Here is a 23960-nt window from a genome sequence, read left to right on the forward strand (position 1 = left end):
TCTACTCTGTATCCCAGCGCTGCCAAATCTTCGCGGAGCTCAGTCATATTCTGCAGAAGGTCAGCTTTATGCTGTTTCATGTCCGCCCGCAAGCCAATGAACCAGTCTCTCATCTCAGCCCGCGACGGCAGGTCAGAGATCGCTTCAGGAGCTGGATGGTCCACCGCCGCCTCGGTGCTTGGGCCTGCAATCGGATCCGGCTCGGGCTCCCTGGGTTCCAGCCCCGATTTCGAATATGTGTAGTGGGTTAAATCGCAGCCCGACTTAATATTCGCCATCCTGGGTCCTCGGGCTATCGAGTGCAGTAGGTGGTTCGAGGAAACTAGCACAAAAAACGAGGTTCTGGCCGGTTGCAAAAAAGAATAGCCGGGAGCTCACTGATTATGCGACCATTCCCCCCAGTGACGTCAGCGCGCCCCCCGAATTCCCGCCTTTTTGATGCTACTTTATAAGAGAAATCTTGAAAGGTTTTAAATTGGGGAGTTCTGATATTTAAGAAAAGATATTTTAAATGAGGTCTGCCAGACTGACTGCTTGTGGAGAAAGTTAAAAAATCTGACGATAACACCATGAGGCCTTGAGTCGCCTTCTTCGGTCCCATCCTGTGTGCTCTCTCAATCATCAAGGTGCCTCTTGATTCTGGTAAACCTAACGTATCTAGGAGCCACTCTAAGTATATTTGCGAGTTTCTGCCCCTCAGTCGTTTCTGCATTTCCGATGAAACGCAAATTGTGTTGCAAGAGGTTTTCTAATTCCTCCAACTTTTCATCTTGGACTGCCACTACTTTCCCAAGTTTTTGCAGCTTCCGCCCTGCTTCTAGCACATCATCCTCTATTACTGATGTGCAGCCTTCCACAATCTCTAATCTCAGGCCAATATCACTGGCAGATTCTATTTCTGCAATTTGGGCTGATATGGCCTCAAGTTTACTCACAAGGGCCTCCAATACTGCCACTGTGATCAAACTCACCACACTCTCATTGATTGGTCCCGACTGAGCGTTGCTCATGGTGGCCGCCATTTTCTCCACTCCAGCCTTATTCTTTTCTTTCTCCTTTTTCGCCGGCTTGGCAGGCATACCAGTAGGAGATTTGTACATATATTTGTCAATATTCATAAAGAGCTGCCCAGCACAAGTCGCTGAACTCCAGTGATGTCACGGATGCAGTGGATTATTTCCAATTTCAAGGGTTGGCACCTGGAGCATGGCAAGAAGCATCTTCCTGTGTTCACCGCATCACGTGATGCCTCAGCGGGTCATTTTAACCCTCAGGTTTTGTAGTAATAATGAAAGCAAAACTATGCAGATTGTTAAGCAATAATGAATGCAAACCTAAGAAATTACCTGTAAGATTTGTGCCTGTACTTTTCTGGACAATATGCACATACTTCTAGATAAACAAACGTCAGAGTGTTATTCTGACATCCGCTCCAGGAGATACCTCTTCAGTCTATGGGTAAAAGTATCTGTGTTCTTGAATGGTGTGGATAGTTTTACCTGTAGACAGGCTGGACAATAGCGAAAGCCCAGGGGAATAGCCTGATTTCCGCATGCACGATAGCATTTTATCCACGGAAAGAGCTTTCGTTATTGTCCTCTCAAAGGGGGTGGGGGGAAGAAGGCAGTTTCCAAATTCTATACCTAATTGCAAAGTTCGTGGCTACTGTGTATTCACTGACCTTATGCCTAGTTTTCAAAAGGGAAAGTGAGTACACATTGTCCCTTTGAGAACAGTCCATGGGTACAGAGGACCAGAAGAATATGCACCTGGTCTTTGCATGGAAAAAATTTCAATAGGCAAAAGTCCAAGTAGATTCAAACACAGAATTGGCACATGTTATTCCCTCCCTACCCCCTCAAAAGAAAAAAAAATGCCTTTGAGAATGTGTCCTCACTATAAGCATGCAGGATCTGGAAGACTATGCATATTTTTAGCCAGTTTGAGGGAGTATGATTGTCAGCCAGCCAATTTTTTCAGGAAGATCACTTTTTACTGTTCTAAAAGGCTTTGAAAGTCATCCTCTGTATGAAGCATTACAGCATGGGTGCTCAAATTCAGTAATCAAGAGTCACAGACAGACATGTTTTTCAAGATATCCATAATGAATATGGATGAGATATTTGCATAGACTAGAGGCAATGCATGCAAATCTCTCTCATGCACATTAATTGTGGATATCCTGAAAACAGACCTGTTTTTGGCTCTTGAGGATCAGAATTGGCCTGCATTACAGCATTCTGAACATTATGAGCCCACAGGGGGAGTAGTATCAATGTAAAGACCTACCTAAGGGGCAAATAAAGGAAGCACAACCAAGCAACACTACAGGCCATGGGGTAGCCAGGTTGGAACCAGAAGGTTACACCTCAGCAAAAGTCATCTGGGTTGAAGCCAGCAGGTTGGTGGTGGCCAGGCCTTGTTCAGCAAGCCACAGGACCTAAGTAGCCAGATGCTCATTCATTTTGATAGCTATTTAAAAATTGTTACAAAGCTTGGTGGTCAGATATTAGGAGGGAGGCTGGGTATTGAATTAAGTAAGATACTATGTTTTAAAGCTCAAAGCGATCAGACTTGCAGGCCTGGCAGTTAAAATATATCCTTAGCTGAAGCAGGGGAGGGCGGAGCCAAGATGGCGGCAGCTTAGCAGCACAGCTCCGTTGCTGTCCGTTCTTCTCCAGGAACTGCGTTTGTTTCTTTTTGTTATTATGCCCCCGAAAAGGAAAGGATGGGTCCGCGTGTATCCTGCAGCGCCATCCCTTCCACCAGGACAACGAACCATCACAGAGCTGGCTGCAAACTATCCTAGAACGGAGGAGCCATGCTCCGTGGAGGTGACCACAGGAGGAGCCGTGGCCGATACTGGAGAAACCAGCTTGAGCCCTCCATCTCACCGACGCCTCCAGCGCTGATTCCCCAAAACTGAGGGGAGATATGATAGAGGTCTTTAAGATCATGAGAGGTCTTGAACGAGTAGATATGACTCGGTTATTTACTCTTTCGAATAATAGAAGGACTAGGGGGCATTCCATGAAGTTAGAAAGTAGCACATTTAAGACTAATCGGAGAAAATTCTTTTTCACTCAACGCACAATAAAGCTCTGGAATTTGTTGCCAGAGGATGTGGTTAGTGCAGTTAGTGTAGCTGGGTTCAAAAAAGGTTTGGATAAGTTCTTGGAGGAGAAGTCCATTAATGGCTATTAATCAATTTTACTTAGGGAATAGCCACTGCTATTAATTGCATCAGTAGCATGGGATCTTCTTAGTGTTTGGGTACTTGCCAGGTTCTTATGACCTGGATTGGCCACTGTTGGAAACAGGATGCTAGGTTTGATGGACCCTTGGTCTGACCCAGCATGGCAATTTCTTATGTTCTTAAGTCAGCATAAGATTGAGAGCTTCTTCTCTTCCATGCTGATACAGCTGCAGGGGTGGTGAGGAGCGAACACCACCCCCGCTGGCAGAGGAGATCTCGCTCAGCCCCTACGCTCCTGTGACACAGTCTCTCCCCCCCCCCCCAAGCCCCCTTGGGCTGATCCCTGCGAGTCATTTGTCAGCCTTGGCCTCCCTGTTTGGAACTAGGGGTGTGCTGGCCTTACCGGGAGAGGAAGCGAAGAATACAGGGCCTGCTTCCGACGCCACCGCAGCAGCTGTTGGGGAAACTTGTACAGAAGTTCCCACTGAAGTTCCTACCTCCATTATTCCTGGGGAGATTCCCTTGGTTACTCTGATGACGGATTTGGATCAGGACCCTAACATCCTACCGAGGGAAGGAGGTGCCGTTTAACTAACCCCACAAAAAATTCCTCAGTATAAATATTTAATACTTATTGAAAATAAATATGTAGGACCTTCATGAGGACAGCTTGAAAATGTAGATAAGCTGTATTCCCCTCGAGTCCACTTTTACTTTATTTATTCTTTTATCAAAACATTTTACTTTTGTTTTTCCTAAAAACCATCACAGTCCATGAAGATCCCTACCCTAAACCTGCACGGAATGCTTTAGTATCAATTGAATCTGCAATTGCCTCTTTGACAAGTTTTCCTAGAGACTAACAAACGTGGAATAAATACAGAGAAACTGGCTACACATGATACAAAATTAAATTCTATGGAAAAAAGAATTGCTTCTGTGGAAAAAATTCAAAAAATTTAGTGCAGTCTGAATTTGTTCATGTTAAAAAGTTGGAAAATATCGAGAATTCTTTAAGGTGTCTTAATTTAAGGGTTCTTAATTTCCCCATTGTCAAAATGATCCCTTTGGTGGATTTTTTCAAGAGCTACTTGGTTAATATTCTTAAGATACCAACAGAAGCTCTGCCTTTAATTACAAAGGCTTACTATTTGCCTCAAAATGTGATGGAAGCTCCTGAAAGTGAACCTCAAGATCAACGATGCATGAATATTACAGATGTACTGGAGTTGACTCAAGAAACTAAAATTTCACAAAGAGGGACTATGTTAATTTCCTTTGCCTTCATGAATGATAGAAATATGTTTCTCAGATTTTTCTTTAGGAATAGGAGTTTGCTATTTCATGGTCTGAAAGTCTGGATTTATCCAGATATTACCAGGATAACCCAGGAAGGGAGAAGAAAATTTCTATTAATGAGACCTGAGGCATTGTCACGGGGAGCTCAGCTTATATTACGTTATCCATGTAAATGGATAACGTAACTAATAAAAGGATATCCATGTAAATGGATATCCTTTTTAAAACTCCAAGTTTTAAAAAGGATAAGATCTCTCTTCCACGCCCAAGATTTCAGAACGATCCTCCAAGCAATTATTTTCTCAAAGTTAGATTACTGTAACACTATTCTACTTGGTCTCCCTTCCTCCTACACCAAACCGCTCCAAATGGTACAAAACACAGCAGCCCATTTACTAACAAACACCAGGAAAAGAGACCATATTTCCCCAATTCTAAAAGACATTCATTGGTTACCAATTCACTTCAGAATCTCTACAAATCCATATCCTTGATATACAAAATCATCCATCAACACACCACAATTGACCTACAATTTCCTCTCCGCTTACACAACTCCACAAGACCTACCAGAGACGCATACAGAGGATCCCTCCATGTACCCCCTACTAAAACCACTAGTCACATTACCTTAAGAGATCGAGCCCTCTCCACAGCTGGCCCACTGTTATGGAACTCCATCCCTCCCGATCTCAGACAGGAGCCTTGCCTCCTAACCTTTAGAAAGACTCAAGACTTGGCTGTTTATGCAAGCTTTCCTCGCCATCAACATATCCAACACAGCAGCTGTACCTCTTCTCCTTGTATATAATTTAGTCTCTGCTAAATTATCTTTATTTCCTCTGATCCCAGTTCAATAGTCCTTGTTAATTGTAACTGCTTTCTTCAACACGTTATTTCTGTTTTTGATGTATTTATTGCACCCCTGTTTATTTGTAAACCAGCATGATGTGATCATTTCATGAATGCCGGTATATAAAAACCTTAAATAAATAAATAAATAAATAAATGCATAGTGAAATTCCAAAATGCAAATTATGTTTTTTTGAGCCATCACAATTACAGCCTTTTTTGGATGCGCACACCTAAGAGTCACTTATTGTCGAATGGCATTTAAATTGTGTTGGTAATGCTCCTTTTTCTTACTACATAGAAACATTGCTTGATTTTCTTTTCTTGGATTCTCCCCTATATTTCCTAATGTGTGGGAGAGATAGTAATTTGATTTTCTTCATTCTATTTTATTCCCCTTCTGTATAAACTGATTTACAGATTGTTTCTCCCTTGCTGCTACAATGTATTTTGCGTTATATTGTTAAACGCATTAAAAATAAAATAAAAAAACACAAAACATACCAAAGGTCAGCTGGGCATTTCCTCACCTTAATGAAATTTGAACCACAACTTCTTTAAAAAAAAAAAAAAAAAAAAAAATCTCTGAAGTTCTTACCCCCATTATCTTAAAAGCTACTGGATGTGCGCAGCACTGAACATATACAAATATGAGAGAGCCCTTGCTCCGTGGAGCTTACAATCTAGCCGATACAAATAAGACATCAACAAGGCTATGACCAGGGACAACCAGATTTAAAAACAATGTATTCACAGCACAGCACCATAACTGCAAGGTACTACTACTTTAAGAATCAATCCCAAGAATTACTATTCACCTTTTGGGGTTGGATAAGCTGAAAGTTGAAAGAAAATGGATAAAAGTAAACTCCTATTTACATATACTGGTAAAACATGAGCATCATCATTTCAAGAGATCACAGAAATAAAGCAAGTTTGCTTACCTGGAAATGGGGTTCTCTGTACGCAGCAGGATGAATTACCCAGAACAAGTGTGTGACATCATCTGACAGCACTGACATGGACCCAGTTGTCGGAGCTCAGTAAAGACTTTATTGAGCATGTGTGAGAGTTCCTACGTGCTGCCTCAAGAGCCCCTCAATCTCTTCTAGAGTTTAAGCATTAGCAAGAAAGTCAACTCTCCAGGGAGTTGGTGGGTATTAAGTATGGCTGATTCATCCTGCTCTCTAAGGAGAACCTTATTTACAGGTAAGTTTTCTTTGTCAATAAGCAGACATAATGCATTAGGAGTCCCAAGTTAAGTGATTGCTTTGCCATACAACCATCAAGTCAACCCATCCCCACCAGAATGAGCGTGGACTACTGGGTGAACAAGCTGTGCAGAACTCCTTGCTTCAAGTTACTGTCTCCATGGGACATGCTGTCCAGACAACAGTGAGATATGAAGGTGTGAACAGATGACAAAGTAGCAGCTTTGCAAATGTATTCAATAGAAGTGTCCCCGAGATAAGCCACTGAAGTCGCCAAAGCTCTCATTTGAAGCTTAACAGAGACTGTAAACTGTAAGCCAGCAAGTATGCAACAGTGCATTACAGAGTCCACTAACCAATCGGTCAGAGTTTGTTCGCCAACTTCCTTTCCCTATCTAGTGGGATCAAAAGACACAAGCAGTTGGCAGGCTTGACAGTTTAGTTTAGTTTTAATATACTGTGTTTCTTATATACACAGAGGATAACTTTAAAACAAGTACATGCACCCACATATACAGACACAGATGCACACATGTATATTACATCATGCGTGCAATTGATGAAAATCAGAATATCCTCCACTGCTTTAGGAAGGAATAAGGAGGAGACTATTGCATGTTCAACATCCATCCATGAGGGCCAGCAGTGATAGGTTCAGATGGAAGAGCCTGCCTTCCTCCTATACAATGAGTCAGAAAGTCTACAGGAGACTAAACTGACTAATGGACAAGATAATGGATGCTACATTTGCCGTGGCTAGGCTGATGCTATAAAGATTATCCTCACCTTGTACTGAAGGACCTTCTGGACAGTCCTTGTGAATAGGGGGAGAAAAAAAAAATCATAAATCGGTGGGTATGCATAGAGTAGACCGATGCTCTAGTCTAAAGCAAAAGCATCAGGAGCTGCTCTGTAGCAACTCAGATGCATGGAGCACATCATCCCAACCTTTCTATTGTTATCTGAGCAAACAGATCGATCATTGGGCTCTCCCAGTGACTGAACAAGTAATCCACAATTCCTTGACCCAGGGACCACTTGTGCAGTTGTAACGCTCTGCTGATGCCGTCCATCAACATGTTCTGGATTCCCGGAAGGTACATGCACCTGGTTATGTGCACTGTAATAACCTGAATATGACCAGATTTGAAGGGCCTTCTGGCAAAGGGCATAAGCACTCAGACCTCCCTGCTTGTAGATGTAGACAGTCACTTAGTTGACCGCCTGGATCAAAATTCTCTTTCCTGAAAAAAGATGAGAGAAAGTCATTCAGCTAAATTTTAAAAGCCCAGCATGCACAAAAACTGGGAGATGCACGCATGGCTGGGTTGTATGCATGCCAAGCACATTTTAAAAACGATCCAGCCAAGCACTTATCTCCTGGTACACGCAGAAGTGCCGGGTTCTGTCAAAGGGGCAGGCCAGGACAGTGGCCATTAAGCCCTGACCTGGGGAAGCGCGTACCGGCAGCCAGCCTGCATGTGGAACTTACTCCTGCTCGGAGGAGTGGGTAGGTGGGTAGGTAGGTGGGTGGGTAGGTGTCCCCCCCAAAAAAAAAAAAAAGGTTAGTTGGTGCAGACTGGGAGGAAACTGGGCAAAGTCCCAATTGCATTGCCATGCGTGCTTTAAAATATTCCTCCCCCTGCACGCATGAGTCATGACCCGCCCGCACGTGCACATGCCATTGTAAAAAATTTGGGCGTGCATGTGCGCATGGGTATCATATTTTATAACAAGCACGTGGCGACACACACATATTATTAAATCGCCGCATCCATGTGCACGTGCAGGGAACTACGTGAGTCTTTGAAAATCGACCCCTTAGAGCACAGTAGGTGGCCCGCAGCTACAAGTGGTTGATGTGTAGATATCTCTCCACCAGTGTGGAAAACCCCCCCCGCACACACACACCTTGAAGGAGGTGTTGGTAGTCAGAATCACTTGATGCAGTGGAAGGCATAACAAGAGACTCACATTAAGAACCTACAGATTAATTCACCAAAGGGATGGTCACAGATTTGGTGGGAAAATGGCTGATCCCATTGACTTTGCACTGAAGTCCCCGCATGTGCAGACAAGTCAGAGGAACCACATGCACTGCAGCAGCTATGTGCTCAAGAAGAACCAGGACCAAACTTGTTGACGTTCGGTCCTGCTGAAGGAGAGATCTTACCAGGTCCATTGGTAATGCAGGTCTTTCAACAGGAAAAAAATGCATTCTCCTGAAAGGAGTCTATCCAGGCTCTTGTGAACTGAATTCTTTGAGTTAGAATCTGACAAAGTTGACCAAGAATCCAGTGTCCGAAGAAGCTGTATGGTCTTCTTGAGGGACTCAAACTTCTGACAGAGATGGACCTGGCACCAGCTAATCGTCCAGCTATGGGAATAAACAGACTCACTGCCAACCAAGCTGTGTCACCACTACTGCAAGGCATTTTGTGCATCCTTATATTGGTAGGGTACATCCTTCACCACAAACCTGAGGAACTTCCGATGGGTGGGTGAATGGGAATGTGTACATAAGCATCTACCAGATCCAGCGCACACATCCAATCCTTCAACAAGACAGTAAAAGGGCACCAAGTCAGAATCCTAAAAATTGCAATAGAGAAACTGGGACACAACAACGCTGTTGCTCAAAGGCTGAGGAGCTCACGAGGCAGTGTGTGAGCACAGTAACTCCCGTACATGCTCAGTAAAGTTTTTATTGAGCTCCGAGAGATGGGTCTGTCTCAGTACCCATGCATTATGGCTAATTTATGCCTATTTGTTGACTGAGAAAGATCTTAACATAAAAGAGTACAAGAACCTAAGAAAAGCCATACTGGTAAGACCAAAGATCCATCATGCTCGGCATCCAGTCTAAAACCATGGCCAATCCAGGTCAAAAGTACCCTGCAATATCCCATAAAATAGATCCAGTCCTCCTTTCTCATAACCAGAGATAGGCAATAGTTTTCCTAGGTCTACATAGCTAATATAGAGTTCGTTCTCATTACAAAGGCTCACTAATACTTCTTTTGAGCTGGTTGCTGCTTTAGCACTCAATATTTCAAATCAGATTGTTTGATGTTATCCATTTCTAGCTGTTTAATGTTACCTATTTCCAGTTTGTCGAGCAGACTAATTAGAATGCGGAAAGGCTTCAGATACACATGCTGGCCTTGCTCAGAGTTAGGATCCAAGATCTTTTGATGCAGTATTTCTACCAGAGCCTGAAAAAGATGAAAAATATTCAATGATTACAAACCAGCACTTTTCATAGACTGTCAGCTATTAGGACCAAATTTAAATTTCAGGAGGAAAAAAAAAAAAATGATAAAAAGCCTATCAGTTTTTTTTGAACAGCACAACTTTTTTTCCAAAAATTTAATATCCTACAGCTTTTAAAATGAAAAAACAATTTACTTTAAAAATTTGTGCAAGCAAAAATCTTGTGCAAAAAGTGAGGTGGGAATTTTGTCCAAGTTCCACCCTGCTTTCCACCTGCCCAGCTTCTATAGATTTTTTTTCGCTTCCTGTGATCCACAATTAAATTTTTGTATTTCAAAAACAATGCCAGCAAAACCTACTTTGCAGGCTTTTGACCCTTTTTCTCTCTCTTTTTGCCTGAAAAGTTTATCGGACCCTTATGTTCTTTAGGTCACATAAGCTCTTCCAGGCTTGTTTTTATACAAGAGTAGGAGCATGGAACAAAACGTGGGTACAAACGTTTCATAAACAATTTTTTTAGGGATCTTTATCATTAAAAGAGACTTTCCCACATCTTGCTTGCTTGTTTTATGGCACATTTCTTCCTTTGGTGGAAGCTTGAGTGGGTGTGTGCACGAGAGTGAGGGAGCCTGTATGAGGGTGTGTGTATGTGTACTAGAGAGAGGGAGGGACAGAGGGAGCCTGTGTGACGGGCAGTACTGAGAACAGGGTCAAACTCTGGGAGTGGCAAGAGAGTGGAAGGGATTGAGACTAGAGGTGGAGGGGAGAGATTCTGGCAAGTGGAGGAGTTGGGGCCTGAGAGGGTAAAGTGGCCAGGGGAATAGGGAGAGCGAGTGGAAGGGACACTCTTACAGTGAATTTCTAGGGAAATTCTGCATCTTTAAGTAAAAACATTTTTCTGTATTAATTTAAAATGTAATTAAAGACTGTCATGTAAATTGTGTTATTTTGACCAATATAAAGTTTGCAGAATTAAGCTTTTGTGCACAGAATTCCCCCAAGAGTAGTTTGCCCTTCTCTCCCAGACTGACTGGGAGATGACCTGCTACAGATAGTAGTAAGCCAGCCAAAAATACAAACTGACAAAAAAAAAAAAATCAAAGCAGCTGGGCAGAAATGACTAATGGAATGGCAGTGCAGGCTAATTCTGTGCTATCTATGATAATGTGGGCCCCAGGTCAGCCGGAGATATGGCCCACTTCTCTCGCCCTACCTCCCGCTGCCACCCCACCACCCTGCTGGAAGGAAGTGGAGAAGAAATTGGATAATTGATGTGAGAGTGACAGTCCTCATGCATCACTGGAACAGACAATAACAGGCCATGAGGACCATCTGAATCTAGCTAGGGAAGCCCCAGAACAATGGGGTGTACAGCCTTCTCAATGACATGGAAAACTATTTTTTCTAGATGGAGAAGGTCAGTCTGGAGGAGCAGGGATTCAGTCATGATAGTGATTTGTCCTGGCAAAGTCTCACCATAGATGGAAGGCATGAGAAGCAGTGACTCTCTAGGAACTGTTGGAAGTTTTAGATGGTCCACCAAAGCCTTCATGATAAAGTTTCCCCCTGCTCCGGAATCCACTAACACAAGGGTAGAAAATTTGCAGGCATCAGTTGGGGAGAGGGAAGCGCACAGCCCAGGGTGAATTCCCCGACTCCTAAGCTCGGGTGTTTCCCAACTTCAAAGGGCATTGAGCTTGTAGATATCCCTGTCCTGCGCAATAGAAGCATAGACCAAGAGAGTGTCGTCAAAGTCTCTCTTCTGATCAAAGGTGGCTCTGCCCAAGCTGCATGGGTTCCTCCTGATTTGTCGATCCTGGCAAGGTTGCAGGTGATGGAGTGAGGGGACATGAAAAAAGAGCCAGTTGCATGGATCTTCGTGGACCTCATAGTTCTTATGCCCTTTGCTGTAGTCGCTGGTCAATCCTCCCAGCCAGTTTGATGAGGGCATACAGGGATTCCAGGAGCTCTCGGGCGGCCAACTCATCTGTTATCCGAGAGAATAGCCCTTCTAGGAAAATGCTCTGGAGGCTCTTCCCTCTAGTTTAATTCTGAAGTCATAGTACGGAACTCTATGGTGTACTCTGCCAGGGTCTTCGTACTTTGGCGTAGATGTAACAGGTCAAACCCCACAGTATCTCGATGGCCGGACTCAAAGACTTGCTTGAATGCATTGACAAACTGCTGCAGGTCTTGAAGCAGGATGTCTCCTCATTCCCATAGAGGTGATGCCCAGGCCAGGGCCTTCCCATCGAGGGGGGGGGGGGGAAAGAGGATAAAGGTCTTCTTGATGGAATCGTTGGAGAATTGCGTGTGTTGCTGAGAAAAGTGCATGAAGCACTGATTCAAGAATCCTCAACACAACTTAGGATCCCCTGAATATCTGGGGGAAGTCTGAAGGTGATCGCCAATGGGGAAGCCAGAGGAGCAGCAGCGGCTGCGTTGCTCTTCAACGCAGTGGTGGCATCTAGACAGGCACTGAGCCGTTCCACTGAACCTGCTAGTGCTTCCAAAAATTGTTGCTGTATCTTTTGAGCAAGTCCCAGAATGGCCTGGAGACCGGAGAGATCTGTCAGGTCCATGGTCTCTGCAAGCTATTACAAACGGTGGATCCCTGAGCCAAGACTAGGTTGGCACTACTTTAAGAGTAGATCCTACAGGTCCTAGTCGTTGGGAGTGGATCACGGGGCTGTGGTGATTTGGACCCAAGGTAGGGGTAAACAACGGAGTCCAGTGGACAGTCCAAGGATCGAGGCAGGCGGCAGACAGCAGAATCGAGAGAACAGTCCAAGGGTCGAGGCCAGAAATCAGCCCGAGGAAGACAGAACCAGGATGTCAGGGAGCAACGGAGAGAATAGGACCAGGAAGCAGGAGAACACGGTCAGGAAGAACACCAAGGCAGAAATACAAGGCGCAACACGGAATTAGGAACGTGAGCAGAACTAACAGCTTCTCCGAGGAGATGACCTGTTGCAGAAGCAAGGCTGAAGAGCAGGGACTAGGTTTAAGTAATCCCTGCTTGATGACATCAGATGGGAACCATGGGAAATTCTCCCGCCACAGCCCCTTTAAGAACTTGAGAAGCGCGTGCGCCTAAGCTGCTGTCAGGTGTTGGCCAATTCCTTGCCACGATGAAGAGGCGCAATGGTGACAGTGGTTTTCTGCCACCGCGGAAGAGGAGGAAACAGTCCCGAGGCCCCAATGGGTGAGGGAAGCTGGCCATGGAGTCCTGCGGCTGGCAAGCACAACACTAACCGATCCCTTGAGGACAGTCCTTTTTAAGATGAGTTGGTTTCAGCGACACTTTCACCGCTTCAAATCCCGGCCCTGGCCATCCTCTCTCTCTTTTGTCATGGTTTTTGCTATTGTTTCTATTAATTGCCATAGTTGTTGTTGCAGCAGGGGGTACCAGAGCATACGATGGAAACTGCACTGCAGTGTCTGGGTTCAGCCCTGTTGATGGTGGGCTCCTAGCTGGCTGTGGTGGGGGCATGAGATCAATGGGAATACAGGTCAGGTAACTTGGGGGATATTTAAGCTTGCTGGGCAGTTAAACTACAAAGGGCTGGTTGGGGATTGCTTATTTGTATTACAAACAATGCTTGTGTTATTGAACTCAGGTACTGAGTTACAATAAAACTGTGGCCTTTGACCTCCAAGTACATTTGCTATGTTTTATTTATGTATGAATGTGAGAGGATGGGCGTGAGAGTCAAAGGATGATAGTGGGTGTCTTCGTATTATGAACATTTTAGGAAGCAAGCTTTAAGAAACACAGATCCTTTCTTCAGGTAATTGGCTGAGGGAAGTTCTACATTAGTAGAATATTGGGGAGGTACCCGTAACGGAGAAGGTTTTCATGCATAATGATTCAGATGTACTGAATCAAATCACGGTGAACCTAGAAGATGTGGTAGGCCTGATTGACAAACTGAAGAGTAGTAAATCACCTGGACCGGATGGTATACACACCAGAGTTCTGAAGGAACTCAAAAATGAAATTTCAGACCTATTAGTAAAAATTTGTAACCTATCATTAAAATCATCCATTGTACCTGAAGACTGGAGGATAGCAAATGTAACCCCAATATTTAAAAAGGGCTCCAGGGGCGATCCGGGAAACTACAGACCGGTTAGTCTGACTTCAGTGCCAGGAAAAATAGTGGAAAGTGTTCTAAACATCAAAATCACAGAAGATATAGAAAGACATGGTTTAATGGAACAAAGTCAGCATGGCTTTACCCAGGGCAAGTCTTGCCTCACAAATCTGCTTCACTTTTTTGAAGGAGTTAATAAACATGTGGATAAAGGTGAACCAGTAGATGTAGTATACTTGGATTATGAGAAGGCGTTTGACAAAGTCCCTCATGAGAGGCTTCTAGGAAAAGTAAAAAGCCATGGGATAGGTGGCGATGTCCTTTCGTGGGTTGCAAACTGGCTAAAAGATAGGAAACAGAGAGTAGGATTAAATGGACAATTTTCTCAGTGGAAGGGAGTGGACAGTGGAGTGCCTCAGGGATCTGTATTGGGACCCTTACCTTTCAATATATTTATAAATGATCTGAAAAGAAATAAGACGAGTGAGATAATCAAATTTGCAGATGACACAAAATTGTTCAGAGTAGTTAAATCACAAGCAGATTGTGATAAATTGCAGGAAGACCTTGTGAGACTGGAAAATTGGGCATCCAAATGGCAGATGAAATTTAATGTGGATAAGTGCAAGGTGATGCATATAGGGTAAAATAACCCATGCTATAATTACACACTGTTGGGTTCCATATTAGGTGCTACAACCCAAGAAAGAGATCTAGGCGTCATAGTGGATAACACATTGAAATCGTCGGTTCAGTGTGCTGCAGCAGTCAAAAAAGCAAACAGAATGTTGGGAATTATTAGAAAGGGAATGGTGAATAAAATGGAAAATTTCATAATGCCTCTGTATCGCTCCATGGTGAGACCGCACCTTGAATACTGTGTACAATTCTGGTCGCCGCATCTCAAAAAAGAAATAATTGCGATGGAGAAGGTACAGAGAAGGGCGACCAAAATGATAAAGGGAATGGAACCGCTCCCCTTTGAGGAAAGAGTAAAGAGGTTAGGACTTTTCAGCTTGGAGAAGAGACGGCTGAGGGGGGATATGATAGAGGTGTTTAAAATCATGAGAGGTCTAGAACGGGTAGATGTGAATCGGTTATTTACTCTTTCGGATAATAGAAAGACTAGGGGGCACTCCATGAAGTTAGCATGGGGCACGTTTAAAACTAATCGGAGAAAGTTCTTTTTTACTCAACGCATAATTAAACTCTGGAATTTGTTGCCAGAGGATGTGGTTAGTGCAGTTACTACAGCTGTGTTTAAAAAAGGATTGGATAAGTTCTTGGAGGAGAAGTCCATTACCTACTATTAAGTTCACTTAGAGAATAGCCACTGCCATTAGCAATGGTAACATGGAATAGACTTAGTTTTTGGGTAATTGCCAGGTTCTTTTGGCCTGGATTGGCCACTGTTGGAAACAGGATGCTGGGCTTGATGGATCCTTGGTCTGACCCAGTATGGCATTTTCTTATGTTCTTAGTCTTAACAGTTTGCATCTTAAAGTATTTATTAGCCTAATTAAGTATAATGTCTACCCAATAGCCAGGAGTACTGAACACATATGTTAGCAGTCCATCCAGCTTCCCCCAAGGATTCTTATTTCTCAGTATTACACCACCCACCTGAACTAATAGCTCTCTGGAGTACTTTTCAAAAAAACTGGCAGAAGGGTCTTCAGAAGATGCTGTGATATTTGTTTCTGGGGCTAACACACCTCCTTTGATATCCGAGCCTGAAAAATGAAGGAAAGAACTGAAGTGCATGGTAAATTCTTAGTTACAAGTCTGTACTAGCTGCTTAGCCAACATATGGCCACTGCCCAAGTTTTCCTGAGACTTTCCTGGGTGTTCTCAAACTGTCCAAACCCAGAACTGGATGGACATAAGAGGATTAAAATTAAGGACTGTATCAGAGGAAAATCTCAACAAGGACCTGGAACTATTCACATGCATATACCTCATGCCTTGAATTTTTTCTACAGATTTCTGTATGTGGTATGAAAATATGAAACATGAACATATATCCATTTATAAAATGTTTAAAAAATGTATATATAAGACTTGAGCAATCTAGCATTCTTAACATGGAGACACTAGAAAAATGAACCTCATAGTAAGAACAGTACCCTAGAAGCAGGGAATAACAACAAGGACTCAAGAACGGACAATTCTTGCTGACTTTATGCATTGGCTCTGGTCGTCTCCTTCATAAATATTTATAAGCACAAAAGAAATGGGTCATGATAGGGAAAAGAATGCTGTAATTGCTTTGAATAAATCGCAGAATCCCATAAGAAAAGCTTAAGGAGCAAGAAGACCTTTGTAAGTTATCAGCAAAACTATAAAATCAATTCTGACTGGAACTGGAAAACCCCGGATGTATTACTGAGATAAGGCAAGGTAAAGAACAACTTTGCTTCCTTCACCACTCTGACTGAACTATGGTAGGGGTGCTTCTCTACCAGCAGGCTATTAATAGACTCCAGGCCGCATCTTGTACAATTCAAATTAACATGTTTTCTGAACACATCAGATTCAGAAGAATCAACCGCTTCTGGAGGCAGAAAGGAAGATGGGGAGGAAGCCTGGAGCTTTAGGAGAGATGGTGGAAGGGAATGAAGGGGTAGAGGAGATCCTGAAAGGGAGAAAGAAAAGGAATCTAGAGGTGAGGGGAGTAGGGAAGGCGAGGAATCTTCCAAGATCAAGCCTCAGATTCCTTATCCCCAGAAACCAGGATTTCAAAACTTGGAAACCATATTAGTACTTGAGCAAGTGAGTCCTGCTAACAAACATCAATGAGTGAAGCGACTAAAGCCTTATCAAACTGCACATCAGCATTTTATGACATGTATTCTCCTGTCTCCCTCATCTTGAAGCTCAGGATCTCATTTTAAACCACAAATTATCTTTGTCAGAATCTGAGAATGAACATTGCAGCTCTTCAGGCAGTGGACCAAAAAAAGGTAGATTTCTTTACAGGCATTTGCCAGAAATTGCAGTTCTGGAAGGGTTTGTGGTTAGGACAGTGTATGCAGAACAAATGTCCTAATAGATAGGCCGATACAGAATAACGCGCGGGAGAGCCGGCGAGTGCCCGCTCTCCCGACGCGCGCACAGGCCACTCTTCTGGGCGTGCAATACAGAAAGCCCAGGTATGTAAATTAGGGCTTGCGGTAAAAGGAGGCGCTAGGGACACTAGCACGTTCCCTAGCGCCTCCTTTTTGACAGAAGCGGCGGCTGTCAGCGGGTTTGACAGCCGAAGCTCAATTTTACCGGCGTCGGTTCTTGAACCCGCTGACAGCCACGGGTTCGGAAAACAGACGCCGGCTAAATTGAGCATCTGTCTTCCAACCCGCGGGCCGATTTTTAATTTTTTTTTAATTTTGGGGCCTCCGACTTAATGTCGCTATGATATTAAGTCGGAGGGTATACAGAAAAGCAGTTTTTTCTGCTTTTCTGTACACTTCCCCGGTGCTGGCAGGAGTTAATTTCTGAGAGTAAAATGTGCAGCTTGGCTGCACATTTTACTTTCTGAATCGCGCGGGAATAACCAATAGGGCCATCAACATGCATTTGCATATTCCAGGCGCTATTAGTTTCGGGGGGGGGGGGGGGTTTGACTGCGTTTTCGACGCGCTATTACCCCTTACTGTATAAGGGGTAAAAATAGCGTATCGAAAACGCACGGCGAAACATGGGCTGGAGCGCACTTTACTGTATCGGCCTGAATGTGAACTAATTGGTCATCTTTGCTTAAGTACCTTTTTATTGGCTAAAAAAAAAAAAAAGAGAGGAAAGCTGACTTAGATCTGGCTCTAATCCTACAGCACATCTCCAGAATCACAGTCTGCTGAGCTCTGGGAGATATATGAGGACCCAGTTCTGAGTGCACTGGAGCATGAAGTCAAAATGTTCCCAGACCTAACTCATTGCAAACCAGCTGTTTCTCAGTGAATAGTATAAAATGATACCACAAAAAGGTGCAGGATGAGGCTCTGTACCTAGAAGCCATGCGTATAACCTTCTATTTAAGGACATGTCTCTTCTCAGGAGGGTCTGCGACGCTGCCGAAAGGATATGCACCATATCTGACTTGAGCAGAGGAATGGAGCAGTCATTGGAGTCCTGGATGAAGAACATGGACACTACTTAAACTTCTTAAGAGGGATTGGAAACAAAAAATGATTGCTAATTCTGTGACATCAAATACAGCATTCAGACATAATAGGGAGGGCTAAGACTACACACTTTAGTTCCCTATAGGGGCACAACTCAAGTATACAGACAAAGCACCTCTTTGGGAGTTCATAATACTAATACCAAAGGGTTAACTAGAACCAATTTGACTTTAATTCAAAGTTACCAGCCATGTTTTAACCTGGCAATTATATTATGGGTGTGAGATTACAATGCAACTTTTGAAAAAGGGATAGAAAAGTGATATAGGAAAGATGTTGGGAGAGCAGATCTGGTGATATGTTTCAGTACATGCAAGCTTTTTTTTTTTACAACTGTGGGGATAAATCTGAAAGGCACTTCTGCTTGCAGAACAGTATTTCATGCACAGAAGTAGCCTTTCATAAAACTGTCCAACCAAGATGCAGGCAAACATACATGCATATGTCATGTTTGCACATATACTGCTTTTCCACAACAATCAAAGCAGTTCACAACAGAACAAATCATACAATATATAATACCATAAACATAGGTTAATATATAAAATAATCTTGTATAAAAGATTTTAAATTATACAATAGAATTCTTAAAATAAAAATTAAAACAGAATTATATTAAGAGGAATAAATATACAACCAGACACTATTCACTGCTAGTTAAAATACCAAGTAGTATAATAGAGAACAATGAAAGCATCTCTCTATTAAATTTCTGTATAATTGGAAATATAACCCAAAAACCCTCCACAGTCCGTTCCAACCCCCCCCCTCCCCCCTTCTCTCCTAGAGGAGCTGGGAGCAACTAATCCCTCAAAAACATAAGGTAAATTTAGGGACAGAATAAGCAAGTGTTCTGTATAGCCTGAGGAGCCTTAAAATATCCCAATCTCAATTACATACCTGCTCTGTGTTTTTTACAGGATTGTTTTTGCATGGTGGGGGAGAGGAGTCTATCATGATTGTTGAGTGTAATTATCAAAATCTCAGTGGAGGGGGAAGGAGGCAGCACACTATGGGCCCAACTTCCCAGGTGTTTAAGTATCTAGAAATGCCTCCAAGCTAGTCCAATAAGAAAGGTATCTCCTGCACCTTGTTTCTTGACCTTTATTCCTTTTATCACAGATTTAACCAAACCTTAACCAACCCAACCAAGAAAGATCAGTTTCATGAGGCAAAACACAGGCGTTCCTGGGGCCAGAGCTGGGGAGGGATTTGGATTTGCGTGCATTTTCCAGGAAAGATTTGTGCACAGCAGACAGCATGGGTAAACAGCTCTCACACAAGAGTGGGGTAGCTGTGGCGAGATCATTCTCCAAGTGGACTTATGCACACGCATTTTTGCCAGTTCCCTGCTTGAAAATTACCCCTCCTGTTCCTAAGATGAGTTTGGAAAGATTTTTTTCCCCCCAATTCATTTTAAAAGATATTTTTTGCCATTCGGCAATCACCTGCAGTAATTAAACTGAAGAAGGAACTTTTTTTTTTTTTTTAAACCAGCAAAATATCTAAACACTATCCCAGAGCCTTCAAGATGCAGTAACCATTCCCACAAACAGCACCATGGAGCATCTAAAAAACTCAGCAGCTTCTCTGGCAAAAAGGTACTTCTTGCCGAGTAAGGGCCATAGTTTTCTCTCAGACCAAGTCTGTTTTAAAGTCATTCTATAAATAGAATATTTTGCCTCTCCAGCTGTAGTCACACTGAGATCAGAACAGAACATACGGATGTGCAGAAGGTCCCATGTTCATCCTTCATGGAAGCATCTATAGAGATACGCTGTCGTACAAGACTTATGGTTACTTAGGTACCTAGATCTGCCTTAATAAAAATTCTCCTCGCTTATATTTACAAGATCCCTAAACTTTGGCACCTTAGAAGTGGGCAGGCCCAGGTTAGAGAACAAAGTTAGGCGCCTAAACTTAGGAGAGAATACCTGGCTGAAATTTAGGTGCCTATATTCTTCCTAAAATGAAGGTGACCTAGATCAGCTGAAAATAGGCACCCAACAAGGCACCCAAATTAAGAAGCTCAGCGCTATTTGAATATCGGGATCATGTTCTATAACAGATGGAGAAAAATCAAACGCGCCTCAGCTAAACTATGTCTCCTAGAAGTAGGACAGTCCATGTCACCTCATCACCCTGCAATAAGCACAACACATTATTCTCACAGGAATGGGGAGATAAGTCTCTTACCAAGCATGTGTAAAATGGGAAAAAGAAAAGGAGAACCTCCAGTGTATTTCTTTGCACCAGAACGTTAGAATCGGTCACTGAGATGCACAAGGATTTCACCTGCAAGAGAGGAGACAGAATGGTAACCAACTGGTAGATCAAACAAGAAACAGGATAACATACTATGAAAGGTATCAGGATACATATCCTAATTCATAGCCCAGCTTCCCCCACACATAAACCTGAAGAGTTTACTTAAATATGATTTTTTTTAATCCATATGCAGTGGATAGTTACTTAATAAATATTCCTTAAAGTCATTTTCTGTTAATGTATTTCAATAAAGAAAACAAACTCCTGGGAATAATATTCCTTGCTCAGCTGTTTAAATAAATTTTAATAAAACAATGTTCTTTAGACCAAGTCAATTCACCTGTTTCTCAGCCTAAGTGAAAGGGAACTACTGCTACCCTGTCACAAACAAAAACAACTGGTCTGGACTCTTTAACATGCCATTTTAAAAAGTAAAAAGCTCTCTCTTTCTTTCTTTCTTTTTTTTTTTTTTAAGGTTAGATCTGGTTACTACCATGATAATCCACTTACAAGGGCAGCAGAACTCAGGAACATCTCTCCTGCCTCCCTCTGCCTTTGCCAGCCAAGAGTTTCTAACATGCCAATACAGTAAAGGTCGCAGGAGAACGGGCGAGCACCCGCTCTCCTGGCGTGCGCACAGGCCACTCTCCTATGCGCGCGATTCAGGGGGGACAAACATGCAAATTAGGGCCCACGGTAAAAAGAGGCGCTAGGACACTAGCGCGTCCCTAGCACCTCTTTTTTGACGGAGACGGCGGCTGTCAGCGAGTTTGAAAGCTGACGCTCAATTTTGCCGGCGTCTGTTCTCAAACCCACTGACAGCCACGGGTTCTGAAACTGGACGCCAGCAAAATTGAGTGTCCGGTTTTCAACCCGTGAAGCGCGGGCAGATTTTACATTTTTTTTTTTTTAAATTTTAAACTTTTAGGACCTCCGACTTAATATCGCCATGATATTAAGTCGGAGGGTGCACAGAAAAGCAGTTTTTACTGCTTTTCTGTGCATTTCCCTGGCGCCGGCAGAAATTAACACCTACCTTTGGGTAGGTGCTAATTTCTGAAAGTAAAATGTGCGGCTTGGCTGCACATTTTACTTACTGAATCGCGCGGGAATGACTAATAGGGCCATCAACATGCATTTGCATGTTGCAGGCACTATTAGTTTCAGAGCACACTGTACTGTATCGGCCCGTCAGTGAGGTAGGCAATAGCTTCCCTAAGCGTGCTGGGGCTGCTAAGGGTGCTGTCACTGTCAGCAGATTCATTCATCTTTCTTCCCCTTCGCCCAAGCAATTTTCCAGAGGGTTATGCCAGTCTCCGATCAGGCACAGGGTCCCACTGTCAGCGCCACGTGCTTACCGCCAGCCTGTGGTCCGCCCCCAGCATGTACTTCTGCTTTTTGCCAGGTAGCTCCCTGTTGATGTGGCTGATGACAAAGAGGGAGGCGGGAAGTCTGATGGCAGGGCTAACCAGCACACTGCCCCACAACGCACTGTAGAACCTCTCCTGGCCAACCAGCAGACACAGCCTCTGGAGCAGGATGTCTGTCCTAGAGAGAAAGCACAAAAAGGTCAAGCTATGCAGGCTTCCATTCTTGGACCAAGTGGTTTCCCCTTGCTCCAACGGAACCAGCTTCTATGGGGCCACAGTGCCATAAGCCTTCGTTCACAACTACCCAGGGTTTTCCCCCCTAATTTTATATCCTTCTTCCAACTTGGCCAGGGCGACGTACCGCGCCTTACTCCAGAAACAGAAACTAACGTGCAGCCTAACTCCGGCCAGTATTGCTCACTGTTATATGCAGTGACAGACTCTTTCACCACGGGCTGTGAACGCTGCCCACCCAGCACCCCCAGCTCTGGCCGGCTCCAGAAGAGCAGAAGGGTGGCTGGGAAATCAAATCCAGGCCTTAAAGGCTCAACTGCCCAGTTGAAAGAGGTGAGCCCAAAGAAACTCTCAATCACCCCAAAGGGTTTACTGTGACGAATATTTTTGAACAAAGAAGTAGAGCACCTGGCGTGAGGAAGATTTTTTATACCACTTGAAGAGGAGATTAAATCCTGAGGCAGACAACTGTGAATTTCAAAACAGCAGCTGGTGGCAGGTGGGATATTCCCCTTTTCTTACTCTTTCATTACACTTGCTTTGCTTGTTTACATAGAAGAATTCTTGTGGATATTGCTCATCTTGGATAGAAGATTATTTTTCACTGGTTTATGATGGAATTTTCATCTTCATTTATTTAAAATGGGCACAGATTACAAGCACTGAGAGAATGCTTTATTTTTCGGTCTTTGTGCTGCTCAATCCCAGTACCCCAAATTTTTATAACCTTCTGCAGATTACAGACCCTTTTAAAAGGCCTCGGTAATATTTGTTGCCACCTTTTGTCTGCTTGCTATCGTATTACTTCCATCTTTTGCAAAAAGTTCATTACCCATTCTTATTTCTTAGAATGTTTATGGGTGGCAGTTTCAGGTTTTTAATTAAAAAAAACAAAACTTTATTACTTACCATCTGGATCACTTACTATCACATTTCCAGCCACATACTAAAAGATTTTCAGAACACTGATTACATATAGGGCTGGACTGAATATTTTAGTACCCATAGGTAGAAAACTATGGTGACTCCCCCTTGAAGCTTTGCTGACACATGGCCCTAAAATAAGCAGAAGCAGGCTCCTCTTTGGCCTAGATATTTGGCGCCTTAGGGAGGAGGAATAGCCTAGTGGTTAGAGCAGTGGGTACGAACCAGGAGACCAGGGTTCAAGTCCAGCTGTCGCTTCTTGTGACCTTGTCAAAGTCACTTTACCCTCCATTGCTTAAGATACAAAACTTAGATTGTAAGCTCTCTGGGGATAGGGAAATACCTACAGTACCTGAATGTAAACCGATGTGATATCTCAGATCAAATGTTGGTATATAAAAAATAAAAACTGCCTAAATTGACAATGCCTTAATCCAGGTCTGACTATGTGTATTGATTGTGGATTAACATGCATCTTTGAAGAGACGTGAATGTCTGAAGTTCAGGGAATTTGGCCATCAAGATCCATTCTCTGTCATGTAAACAAAAACTGGGCCAACATTGATCCAGGAGGTAACTCTTGTTGGTTTTTAAGAAATGGTGTATAAACAAACAAAATAACTATATACATTGTAACCTGAGACTCATAGCTTGGAGATTCCAGATATTTGCAAAAATAAACACCAGAAAAGTAATAAATTACTGGGTAAATTTCTTAAAGTCAGCAATGGCCACAGCAACAGAGACTCACATCGACCATTGGACAGACGGAGTCACTACTCATAAAGCTAGTTCTGTCCAGCAAGCCACACGAGAACCTAGGAGGCAGAGTGTTCATGCAATGGCCACACTCGTATTGCTGACTATTTAGATTATTTCAGAGCATTGTGCTTAGATATTGGAAAGGTGGGTGCCAGGAATGGTGAAGGGGAACTAAGTGCGGTTATCTTATGCTCTTCTACCCAAGATGGTAGAGGACAAGTGAAGACAAAAGACTGTCCTGCTTAAGGAGAGAGATCTTACAAGTGGTCATGCTCTGTGGCTGGAAGCTGGGATGCACCCTTCACAGTATGGACAGACAACTGAACAGACTGGATCAGCCAGCTGTTTTTTTTCTA

At 43.3% G+C, this 23960-nt stretch overlaps 1 protein-coding gene across 8 annotated transcripts in view; it reads right to left on the minus strand.

Moving 5' to 3' along the window:
* Positions 1–23960, minus strand: part of DOP1B (DOP1 leucine zipper like protein B) — a 299309-nt gene that overhangs the window by 189200 nt on the left and 86149 nt on the right. For all 8 annotated transcript variants that reach the window (XM_029603491.1, XM_029603487.1, XM_029603486.1 and 5 more), the window contains 5 exons: positions 21673–21862; positions 20243–20341; positions 17870–17993; positions 15492–15601; positions 9659–9773 (listed from right to left, as the gene is read on the minus strand). In XM_029603491.1, coding sequence (XP_029459351.1) covers positions 9659–9773; positions 15492–15601; positions 17870–17993; positions 20243–20341; positions 21673–21862 — 638 coding nt within the window. The remainder of the gene's footprint in view (positions 1–9658; positions 9774–15491; positions 15602–17869; positions 17994–20242; positions 20342–21672; positions 21863–23960) is intronic.

This window comes from Rhinatrema bivittatum, chromosome 5 (assembly GCF_901001135.1).
Source record: "Rhinatrema bivittatum chromosome 5, aRhiBiv1.1, whole genome shotgun sequence".
NCBI classification, from domain to species: Eukaryota; Metazoa; Chordata; class Amphibia; order Gymnophiona; family Rhinatrematidae; genus Rhinatrema; species Rhinatrema bivittatum.